Genomic DNA, 12,078 nt, shown 5'->3' on the forward strand with positions numbered 1-12,078 from the left:
GGTCTGAAAATTTATTCTTTTTAAGGAACGAACTGAAGATAAAGAAAAGCATGTACTGACTAATGAGACCTTTTTAGCGTAAATAACAAGTGTTAGTGGCCAGGGAGGAAGGGAGGGGACATTGGGCTTTTTTTTAAAACCAGTCCCCAAAGTTTTATAATAACGTTTTCTTATTCGTTGGCTCAACTTCTTTGGGGGATTTTTCTTGAATTTTGATTGGTTAGTTCATCTAGGTAGAGCTTATCTAAACGTTTTAACCACTAATTGTAATCTACAGTAGGGGTAATATTGTGCATTATCATTGGGGATATACATCCTTATATCGGACATTTTCTTATCCCTTTAAATCTCTGTTTAGTGGGCGTGATAGGGAATATTAATAGATAAGATAAGATAAGATAAGATTTATTTTCCTCAAAGGTACAACATATTTTATTAGATATATATTATAAATTATGTTACTATGCTTGATTTGTTTGATTCATCTGGTTTGTTGTGTTTGGTGCAGGTTAGATAATAATATACATAATAACAATTATTAAGTACCTAGCATGGAATTGGCCGAACTTCATCTCCACCTAGTTACCAGGCCAGTTTAAATTGAATGGAGACAATATTTTACAATAAAAATTCCATGCAACATTGTACCAGATAGTTGGCATAACCCTTTAAGGGTTGTGGAGCCACTGGTGTACTTTGACGCTTGCCAAGCCGATACAATGTTATATGTGCAAATAAATAATAATCTTAACAATGAAACAATATCTTGCTGTGTATTTCAGACATCCTCCTACTATCAGTTGCAACTTCTCCAAGCGTGAATTCGGAACAATTAAGGAACCAAAACCTCCATAAGGAGTCGCTATTCCCGTTGAGATCCCTTTTCAGCTCCAAATAGACAGTTTCCTTTATATCAAATTATTTTCATTATAGAGTGGAGTTTTGTCCGGGTTTTAAGGACATCTCCACACCAATAATTACAGGATAACGGCAAATTTCGCGATAACACTTGGTCCAATCCAAAAAATCCAAAAAAAAACCAAAGAAAAGTCCAAAAAAGGACAAGAATACCCTAATAATAATCATATCGTGTACTTAAGTGAACAAGGTGTAATGGTTGGTTTCGATTCCTACGGAATCTGATTTTTATTTTTGAGAATGGATATAAAAAATCCTAAGAATAGGTCATATGCGATTCCTACGGAATCTGATTTTGGTATTTTGATAATGGGAGTGTGTCCCTAAATATGTATGGTTCGATTCCTCCGGAATCTGATTTTTGTGTTTTGAGAACTGGTCACAGCATGGCTGTGAATGGGGCAACAAAATGGGAGAGGAAGAGGGGGGGGGGGAGGGGGTTTTAAGGGAAGGCGAAAACGTATCATTAATCCATTGATTCCACCCCTTTTTGAAGGTAAAAGGGTGAAAGTGGGTCATGTTAAAAAAGACTGTGGCGTGCTATTGCGCGCGTAATTTGGTTATAGCTTTGCTTTAGTGAGGTTTAAATCTTACTATTGTTTAGACACGAAATGTTCGGAGAGGAAGAATACCAACAAATGTGGCAGCCGCTACGCAATAGATTGACAATAACATATGAACGACTTCTCAATATAGTTAATGGTGACAATGTCAGTGACGAAGTACGTCGTGAGGTAGCCCGTCTTCTATACCAACAGGGTTATTTAGAAACCGAGTTGGCCCTCACACTATACAACCCAAACAAGGACATGGAGTTTCATGAAGCTAAATTGGGTGAAATTGCTGAGCGGATAACTGCTCAAGAGGGGGCCTGTCTCCAGCTATAGTTCCAGAAGTTGGCCATTTCCGGTTTGAACCAGTTACGGTCAAGTTCTCTACGACTTTATATACAAGATATCCGCAAAAATATCCGCAAAAACACCCGCGGAAATGTCCACATGATGTTCACAAAAATCAACAAAAATCAACAATGAATCAACAGAAAAAAACTGCAAAAAGTTACTGATATGGCTATTGAAATATAAAATTGTTTTTGAAGAATAATACAGTTTAGTTTTATCCAAAAAAGTAAAAGTATTAAAATATCATAAATTATCATAAATTCATTGATTTGTTTAATAAATCCTAGATATCTTGCTATGAACTTTTATTTTTTATGAAGGATGTATAGAGTAATAGGATGTCTGTTAATATTTCGCTATGGATTAATTTTCATTAGCATAAAAAAAAGTGAAGTGAGAAACTGGTTAAAATAAGGGAGATGGGTCAGGGAATTCAACAGGTTAGGGGGAGGAGGGGGGGAAAAAACTAGAAGGGGAGTGGTGGGTGGTTTGTGCGCGGCCGTGACTTCCAGCTAGACAGACGGAGCGGCGCCTATCGTTTGGTATATACTGGGGGGGAGAAAAATAGGGGGAGGGGGGAAGAGTGGGAGACAATTGGTTGTAAAGCATAGGGGGAATACGCGGGAAATCGGAAGTAGGGAAAGTTATTTATTAATTAATAAGTTAAATTAAGATTGAATAATGTATGGTATTAAGACACAAGGGGGGTATAAATATGGGGGTGGGTAGGGTCAAAGTTCAATTGTCTCAGAAATGTCAGATCAAGAAGAGGAAGTTGGACAAGGCCAAGGTGCTTTACCGGATGGGGCGCCGGAAGTTCCGGAGGAGGCTGGAGGAGAAGAAGATGTTCCCCTCCAAGACCAGGTGCAGGAGCTCATCGCCATGTTGAACTCAAGCGATGAAATCGATGATCCTGCACCCGTGCACGGCGTCCAGCAGCTGCTGAACCTCGCGGCAGTGCCTGATCTACTCCCATTTCCGGGGGTAGACAGGCGCTGTCTGGACCTCTGGTTTATGGTCAAGAGGAGGTTAATGGGCGTCGTGTACGAGGGCGACAGACTTATGTGGAGGAGATTCCGCCAAGATGCCATCGATGAGGAGATCCTCCGCATGATGTACTCCAACTATGGGTTAGTCGTGAGGCTAATTTCAGTAATGCCCACGTACGCCCGCTCCTTCCAGGCCAACATGGATTCCATCGCCACCATGGACCGCTTGGTCACCGTCCAGCAGGACCTTGTGGAGGAGCTCCTCCAACAGGAACCCGACGACGTCGATGACTCCAGCGACTACGACGAGTAGATGGCTATGCCCACTACATGAGCTTAACCAGTCCAGTCAGCGATAGTCATATATTAAACAAAATTTTCGATATCTAAATTTGAATAAATAAATATATTTTTGGTCAAAATTATGAAAAAACTTTGTTATTTTTTTATTAGATAAAATAGAGGTAGAGGTTGCGCGATTCGTTAGTTGCTTGATAAAAAATATATAATATAATAGAAGAAGTCAAAGTCAAAATATAAAATGTAAAATGAATAAAGTGGATAAGAAACAAACTATGCTAAAGCTACTCTATACATAGGTATGTATGTCGGTTCCTACGGAACCTACTCGTTGAGATTTGAGGTTAAAGAAATGCTGTTTTATTATTTTTTTGGTATAGAAATTAAGTGCTTACAAAAAGTCGAGGGCTAAAGATACGAATAGAAACTTAGTTAGAACAAAAAATTGTTAAATAGAGGAAGAGAAAAAATAAAGTATTTGCTTTTTTTTAAGAAAGTAAGTAATAAGTAAGTAAAATATCTTTCTTGAGAATAATTTTATTATCAATCAGTTTAATTTCAAAAATAAAATATTTGCTTTTTTAAAATATTTGCTTTTTTAAAACTCAATCTTGTTTAGGTAATAAGTAAAACATTTTTTCTTAAAAATATTTTTATTATCAATTAGTTTAATTTCAAGTGGAAGGTTGTTGAATATAGTTGGGAAAGAGTTAAGAGGGGCGTGCAGGAGAAAGTTTCTATTGGTGCCCGGTTCGTAAGCAAAGTTGTTCCTGTTCCTAGTGCCATACGTATGTCTGTCTTGAACAAAATTCCAGGTGTTTTCGAAAATTTTGGGAAAATTGCCTAATTTATAGGCGTGCATAAATTTACAAACATTGAATTCAATTAACAGGTTAAATGGAAGTATGCCATTAGATTTAAAGAATTCAGCTGTGTGAGCTCTGCTAGGTAAATTTTCGATTATTCTAATGGCTTGCTTCTGCAACTTAATGATTGGTGCTAACAGATACATAGGACAGGCAGTGAACAGGAGACAACAATATTCGATATTCGACTTAATATAAGAAGAATAGAGTAGCTTTAAGTGTTTCTTGTCCAACAAATGACGCATTACTTTCATACTATAAATTATTTTAGAGACTTTGCTATAGACTTTTTCAAGATGATAAGAAAACTTCATTTTCTCGTCCAATTGAATTCCCAAGTGTTTGATACTACCCTCATTGGTACCGCTCACAAGATCCAACTTAGTGATTTTTGACTCATCATTTTCGTTATGATTATTCATGTTTACATAGACTTCAAAGTTGGTCTTAGCGGCGAGCTCAGCGGGGGTGAGTATCTCACGGGGGGAGGAAAAGACCATACATTTGGTCTTGCGGGGGTGAATAAGAAGTTTATTGGCATTGTACCATTGGGTCAGTCTGGGGACAAGCTCCTTTGCAAGGTTGATCAATTGTATAATATTCTGCTTTTCAATGAAGCCCACTGCGTCATCAGCAAAGAGATTGATTAGGATCTCTTCACTGCATGAAACAAGGTCATTGATAAAAATCAAAAAAAGAATTGGTCCCAGGACTGACCCCTGAAGTACGCCAATGATAATGAATTCAATTGTGGAGGAGAAAAGGCCCTTAAAATATACACGCTGTTTCCTATTTGCATAATAACTACGGAACCAATCAAGTGCAACCCCCCTTATCCCTGAATTCTCCAGTTTGCTAAAAAGGATGTCCCTATTTATCATGTCGAAACACTTCCTTATGTCCAAAAATATGGCCATACAGGAAGTGTCTCGACTGAGTGCTTGGGTGATCAATGTGCTTAAGTTCAATACATTGTGAAAGGTTGAGATTCCTTTCATGAAGCCAAACTGGCGGTTGCTAAAAAAAGACCGATCTTCCAAGAACTTAACCAGCGTTTCACAGACATATTTTTCAATGGGCTTGGAAAAGTTGTCAATGAGTGAAATTCCTCGATGATTATCTGCCTCGCTGAGTGAACCTGATTTGTGAAGGACAACTATTTTGGAAGTTTTCATTTTTTCAGGAAAAGTGCCATTTTGAAGTGATAAATTATAAACATGTGTTAAGGGAGTGGCAATGGTATCAGCACAGCGAGACAGAACATACATCGAGACATCATTTATGTCTGTGGAACGCTTAGGTTTAATACTACGAATGATATTAATAACCTTGAAGGGGTACAATGGCTCAAAGAAGAGGGAATCTTGACATGGGGGTGGTAAATATTCAAAGAAATTTTTGGGGGTGGAAGGAATTTCAGGCCTTAGGGAAGACCCAATCTGACTAAAATAACGATTAAATTCATTAGCTATTTCTTGGTCATTTTCAATTTTGTTTGGGCCTACTTGAAGGTATGTGCACTCAGGGGAAGATTTACTAAACCCAATGACTTCCTTTAGGGTTTTCCAGAGTTTTTTCCCATCCCCGTTTGCATCTCTTATTTGTTGTCTGTAATATTCAATCTTTGCTCTTCTCACTTGCCTATTGTAATTATTCCTATAGACATTGTAAATACTTTCATTTTCAATTGTTTTGTCTTTTAAAAAGTTGCTGTACAAAATATCTCTATGCAATCTACAACGCAATAAAAAGTCTGACATGAAAGGCTGCTGAGGCTGGGTACGTTTGTTTTTTCGTTTTTTTCTAACTGGACACTTTTCATTATAAAGTCTCAAAAAGGTTGAAATAAAGTTATCATAAGCAATGTTTGTGTTGTCTTGGTTTAAAACGTGATTCCAGTTAGTGTGGTAGAGTGCATAGTTTAAGGCATCAAAGTTTTCATCATTCAATTCTCTTTTTTCAAAGAAATCTGGAGGTTTGGGTTTATTTACTCTGTCTATTCGGAATGAATTAATAATTGGCAAGTGATCGGAGATTTTTGAAGTTAAGACAAAGGAAGACATTAGGTTTTGAATAAAGTTACCTACCCCGAATAAATCAAGAAGGGTTGCAGTGGTTCTAGTTACTCTAGTAGCTCTGGTAACGGTATTTATGATACCGTTAAAGGAAAAAGACTCAATAATTCTCATGGAGTTGCTATTTATATTATTTATTTTGAAAAGATCAAAATTGAAATCTCCTACAATGAAGTATGGTATGCTTAAAGCTGCTATTCTATCAATCAGGTCCAAAAAAAGTTCAAAAAATTCTTCTATTTCAGCACTACTCTGATTGGGTGGCCGATAACAGTTTAGTAAGCAAAACTTTAGTCCATTGTGGGAAATTTTTAAGCAAATAGATTCAAGAATATTTTCTTTAAATGAAAATTTATCAAATAGTTTATCTACTTTATAATATTTGCTTACTAGAATACCCACCCCTCCCCCCCTACTTTTTGTGCGGAGTTTAACATGCCAATCGTAATTATTAATTCCATAGCAATCCATATTTACATCCTTATTCAGCCATAATTCTTGAAAACACAGAACATTTAAGTGGATATCATGTTGTCTAAAGAAGTCTACAGTGGAGACAATATCATTGTATTTAGAATGTAATGACTGACAATTAATACTAAAAATATTGAGAAGGTTTTCATTGAATGTTTTCAGTTTCTGTACGATACCTTGTTCACTTGAAAAAACGCAATTTATTCCGAATTCGTTCTCAAAATCGTTAAAGTAGTCGCCGTAAATCGGATTCATAAGATTTAGACCAATGTTATCGTTTAAGTTACCGTAATCCTGGTTAATCTGATCATTAGGGAGGTTTGTCATAGCAGAGCTGGTCCAGGAGCACCGCAGGAGGAATCGTCTTAACATCAAGTATGGACATCTGAAACACAGTAGATATTAGTGGACAAATAAAAATAGGTAATATACAATATATTATCGTTAAAGCGAAAAAAATTACCATATTTACTATGGTTATTCCGATAGCGTTTAGTTTATGTGTGTGTTGGGGGTGGCAACACATTTCAAGCTAGTTTAGTTCCCCCTACTCATTTTCATACAAGTTCCAAGTATTTTATATGCTAATCAGCAGAAAAATAAGAAAAATAGATTGAAATTAATATGCTATGTTGGCGTTCTAACAAGTTGGGTAATATTTAATATTAATATTATAATAATATAGAGTTTACGTGGATATAAACATTAAGTTTTTCGAAATAAATCACTTTGTAAATGAATTTAAAAATGATGATAATAATTTTGTTAAGTACCTTTTTTTCCGACGTATAAGATACTTAACCTCATGATGTGATTACCGCCTTTGTAGCTTTGCTTTGCTTAGCTTTGTTGGCGGTGTCTCTAGCTTTGGCCCTCGTGGCCACAGGATCAGAAGGTGCTGAGTCAACGACAGGGGCAACAGGTACAGAAGGTGCTGAGTCAACGACAGGGGCAACAGGTACGGAAGGTGCTGAGTCAACGACAGGTGTAGATGCGGCAGATGCGGCAGACGTGGCGGCAAGTGCGGCGGTGTGTGTGGCGGTAGGTACGGCAATAGATGCCGCAGGTACGGCGACAGACACGGCGGCAAGTGCGGCAGACGTGGCGGCAGATGCGGCGGCGGTCACGGCGGCAGGTGCGGCGGTGAGCGCGGCGGCAGGTGCGGCAGTGAAATCAGCTGTAGCGGCGGCTGCGGATGCGACGGCGGCAGGTACTGACTGTGTGGGCTGTGCGGCTGGTGCAACGGCTGTATGTGCGGCGGTTGCGACGGTTGCGGCAGAGTCTATGGGAGGGAACACAGCTAGGTCCCCAAGAGCTGGGGCAGGGGCAGACGTTAAATTATGTTGAATCGTGCTGGAAGGGTGGGCTGTGATCGTACTAAACTGTCTTGGGAAGTCATCCTCTGTTAAGTCAGCCTGATTAGAGAAGAATGTTTTCCTTTCCTCAGGCGCTAGCTTGTTGAAACAAAGGATAGGCGGTGCCTCTGACAGAAAAAAATCCTCGCTTCCAGGTATGGGTTGGGCCATTTCCTTCAGGTCTTTGCCAAACGGGTTAAGGCAGCGTATCCAGCGGCTGCCGTTCTTGAGCTGAAATTGGACATGTTGGCCAGCGACTTTGGCCCTCGAAATCTGGTTTGTGGCATACACAAAGGTCATGGTCTTCCTGTTGAGGTCGGACATATCTTGCTTCGCCTGGACTAACCTATTGGGGAAGAACGGGACCGGTGACGCGTTGTTCCTGGGATTGAACCTCTTGATCTCGGCGTTGTAACGGTCAAGCACAGCCTTCTTATTGTTCATCCACGCGTCGAGGTAGGATCTAGACATAAAACGAAAAATAAAAACGGGGATCTGGCCCTTTGTATATGGGAGCATATGGGCACGCTCGACGATATCACAAAAATGTGAGGGAATATATTCTAATTCTCCACGTTTAAGAGCGGCTTCAAGGGTGGGCCTTATAATGTTTCTAAATATGATAAACTCTGTAATATTTTCACGGCTCCACGGCTGCTGAAAATTCACTATTCTACAACTCCAATCGCGGCACCTTTGCTCTCTTATCGAGTTTTGTAGAAGTTGAAATTTGACGAAATTTTCTCTCGACGATTCAATAGAGTTTAAATAGTCTTTTTGTTGTGTAATCGTGGTCCTAATCGCTTTTTGTTCACTTGCAACAGATTTAGCATCTACGAAATTTTCTATACCTTCGATAGATTGAATTTTAACATTTAAATCTGAGACTCTCAATTTAATATCGTTTATTTCGGTTTTATGACTGGCAAAAGTACTATGAATAAGCTCATCCCTTACCTTAGCTATATTCGCATCGTATTCTTTAAACTTAACATCCAAAGCAGCGTCCAAATTTGTTTTAAACTTTGACCAATATTCTGGGTTGTCACACGTACTACAGGCCATGATGAAGTGAAGATGGCGGAACCGAGGGTGCTGAGTGAGTGTGGGTCAGCTGACCAATGGTGGGACGCGAAAAAATGTTAGCCAATGGGAGAGCTTATTTGTCGGGAGTACTTTGCGCCGGTAAAAATGTTGCCAGACCGATAAATTATCATAAAATTATCAAAAAAAAATTTGAGAGTGTTTTCACCAAAAATTGTTCATTAAGTTAAAGCGATTAGGTTACACATAAGTTAAAAAAAAACTTGACGTAACAAAAAAAATTAGTCAAGGAGAGGCCGTTATTGACCAATGGTAAAATTTATAGTGGCCTCTCATTGGCTAATTTTTTTGTTACGTCATATTTTTTGCACCAATACTCACAGCATCCAAAAGCAAATGCATAATTTCAATATTATTTTCTTAAGTCTTAATCTAGGTTTTGAAAGTTGTACTATATATTTTTGAGTAGTTGTTACACTTTTCAAAAACTTTTACAAAATTGAAGTTCATAAATGTATAAATAATACTCTGTTTAGTAATAGCCAAGCCACTCTACAACCATCATTTGCCTACGTCCTTTAAACTAAATAAATAATTTATGCTCGACTATGCAATTTTAGGGTAGCTTAATATTCTTGTCGAAGCATTTGAAAATAAAAAGGAAAATCAACTCAGTCTTCATGCATCAGGAAATGTTTTTTTTTGAAAAGTTAAATGTCTTCCTCCTTTTATATTAGTTATTTATCGCATCGTGTTATAGACAGCTTTCCGCGTATAATTAAAAGATTAAAATGGCTGTATGCCATGATTTAAAAGACTGGTGTTTAATATTTGTGGAAAGCTATTACATATTAATTTAATAGGCTTTCATTTAATTTTATATTATGATAAAATATAATATTAATCAAAGCTAGCTTTTATAAACTTAAAAGCATATAATGCAGCGTTATATTTTCCCCAACATTAAAAGAGTATAGTTACAAAGAAGTTCAATTTCTCAAAGTCAAAAAATGATAATTTTAATCACGAAGCAGCACACAGCGACAAGCATTTCAATATTAATATTTCATAAAAAGGATTCAGTCATTATTAGGGTAAATAAGGATAGATAAAAAGGTTAGAAATCCTGTAAAAGACATTTATTCATAAAAATCGTATATTTGATCATTTGAATTTAGTGTTAAATAAAATAACAAATTTACACTCATTATAAAAAAAATACTTTGAATTTGATGAAGAAGGGGAAACTATAAGCCTTTTTTCAGAAAGGCATGAAAATTTTAACACTTAAATTGTTTTAATTTTTAGTCTTTTAACTTTTTTCTTAATTTCTCTAGGGAGCATTAAACAATTTCGTTCGATTTAAATTACTAAAATTGCACTTTAATTCTAGGTTTTAATTGCTCACCCCCCTTTATTCTCTAGCCAATTCAATTTTTATATTTAACATTTGATTAAAGCCGGGTTTAAGGAATCCTCTTAGTTATTAAGTAGAATAAAAAACCTTAAAGCCAGGGCCACCATCAACCTCACTAAGTCTGAGTCAGCCTCTGCCGCAACCACAATATAACTTAGCCGCCCTTAGCTTCATGCGCTCTCATCCGCACACAGTCGAAGCCGCAAAATTTAAGGCCCAGTTGCCGAGCCCTGATGAAAATACTGTGAGATTAAAGGTTTAAATTCCCTTCAAAATCCTTTTTTACATTTTGTAAAGGACTCCTTACAGCAACCCACTTATATTTTTTAATAATGACACAGCTGCCCTATTTATATTTTTTAGAGCATAAAACTTTGTGAACAAACATTTAAAGTACTGTTTTTGTATAAAATTGATTTAAACTAAGTGTTAACAAAACTTTTCACAAGATTTTACTATCTTGATTTTTTTTTTTGATTGTTTTTGCTGGAATTCTCATTTCAACAAAAAAATTATTACACCTAAGGGTCATAAACCTTAGTTCTAATCGAAGCTCAAAAAAGTAAATAAAAATATGAAAGGTGGGGTCCATACTTTTCCCACAAGCAAAATTTAGGAAGCTAACTAATTCCCTAGCTGCAAAGTATATTCAAGCTTGTCATCAATCTTCTATTTATTTAATTTTATATTTAATATGTCTTTGACACGAGACAGGGGGGAAGTTTAACTTTTTTCTGCCAGAGAAGGGAGAAGGGGAAGTTTTTTTTACACCTTTTAACTTGATAACAAAGACTTAGCTTAATTCAAAAATGCTATAATAGGGGAAATAAATCCTTTTTATTATTATTTTTTTCTAAAATAGAGAAAATATTTTTAAGTTCTTTGTAGATCTTTCGGACATATTTTCATGGGGGTAATGTTCACCACCTATAATCAAGGACTGAAGCAATAATATGGGCTTTACAGCTGTGCATTTAGCCTCGTTAGTGCGACTGATTTCAATTTTTGCGGCTGCAAATGTGGGTGGCTGCGATTGAAAGTTGCTTAGAGTGAGTGTAGCTGCGGTTTAGAGTGGCTGATTCTTTATCGACGCTTTGCTTAGGAATGGAGTAAAATATTTATTTTGACTAAATATTACTTCTGCTATACATAGATATTTTCTACATCATTATTTAAACAACATGAAGCTTTAGTTTACTTTAATCTAAATTTGAATTGAGTAAATATATGAGTATACAACCAAACAGTTTATGTACATAAGTATGTTATATTCTTGAATACATTTATAGAATTTTTTTTTCATTTGATGAAAAGACAATTAGTCAATTTTAATCCGTTTATTTCTATTAAGGTATATTTTTATTCTCAAATCCAGAGAAGTGTTAAGACGAAGCAAAAATTTTGAGGCGGTTCATGCTACTTTGAGATTCTAATTATAAAAAAAAAATATTTTTTAGTCTGATACTTTCAAAAAAAATTTATTTGATTAGAAATTAACATTATTTTCTAGAATAATTATAGATGTTTAATTAAGTATAAGGAGAGTTATACATGATAATCTACACAAAGTATAGTTATGGTTTTCATGAATTTTTAGCCTCAAGCCGATAATAAGAACCGCCTGTTTGTTTTTTTGAAACAACGAAAGGTTATTTTCAGGTTATTGTTATATTAGTGTACAAATAAACTTGTGTTTATAATTTTCAAACTTAGTCCGTCGTGTCGTTACACTAGAATT

General features: G+C 36.4%; 1 protein-coding gene across 1 annotated transcript; it reads right to left on the minus strand.

The window, feature by feature from the left end:
- Positions 1-7,297: 7,297 nt before the first annotated feature.
- Positions 7,298-9,140, minus strand: LOC145335347 (uncharacterized). Its single transcript, XM_080181086.1, has 2 exons — positions 8,837-9,140; positions 7,298-8,342 (listed from the first exon to the last, which is right to left on the minus strand). The coding sequence occupies exon 2, from the start codon at positions 8,321-8,323 to the stop codon at positions 7,328-7,330; it is 996 nt and encodes a 331-aa protein (XP_080037212.1). The 5' UTR covers positions 8,324-8,342; positions 8,837-9,140; the 3' UTR covers positions 7,298-7,327.
- Positions 9,141-12,078: the final 2,938 nt, after the last annotated feature.

This window comes from Acartia tonsa, chromosome 2 (assembly GCF_053477335.1).
Source record: "Acartia tonsa isolate MP-2025a chromosome 2, ASM5347733v1, whole genome shotgun sequence".
In the NCBI taxonomy this organism is placed as follows: Eukaryota; Metazoa; Arthropoda; class Copepoda; order Calanoida; family Acartiidae; genus Acartia; species Acartia tonsa.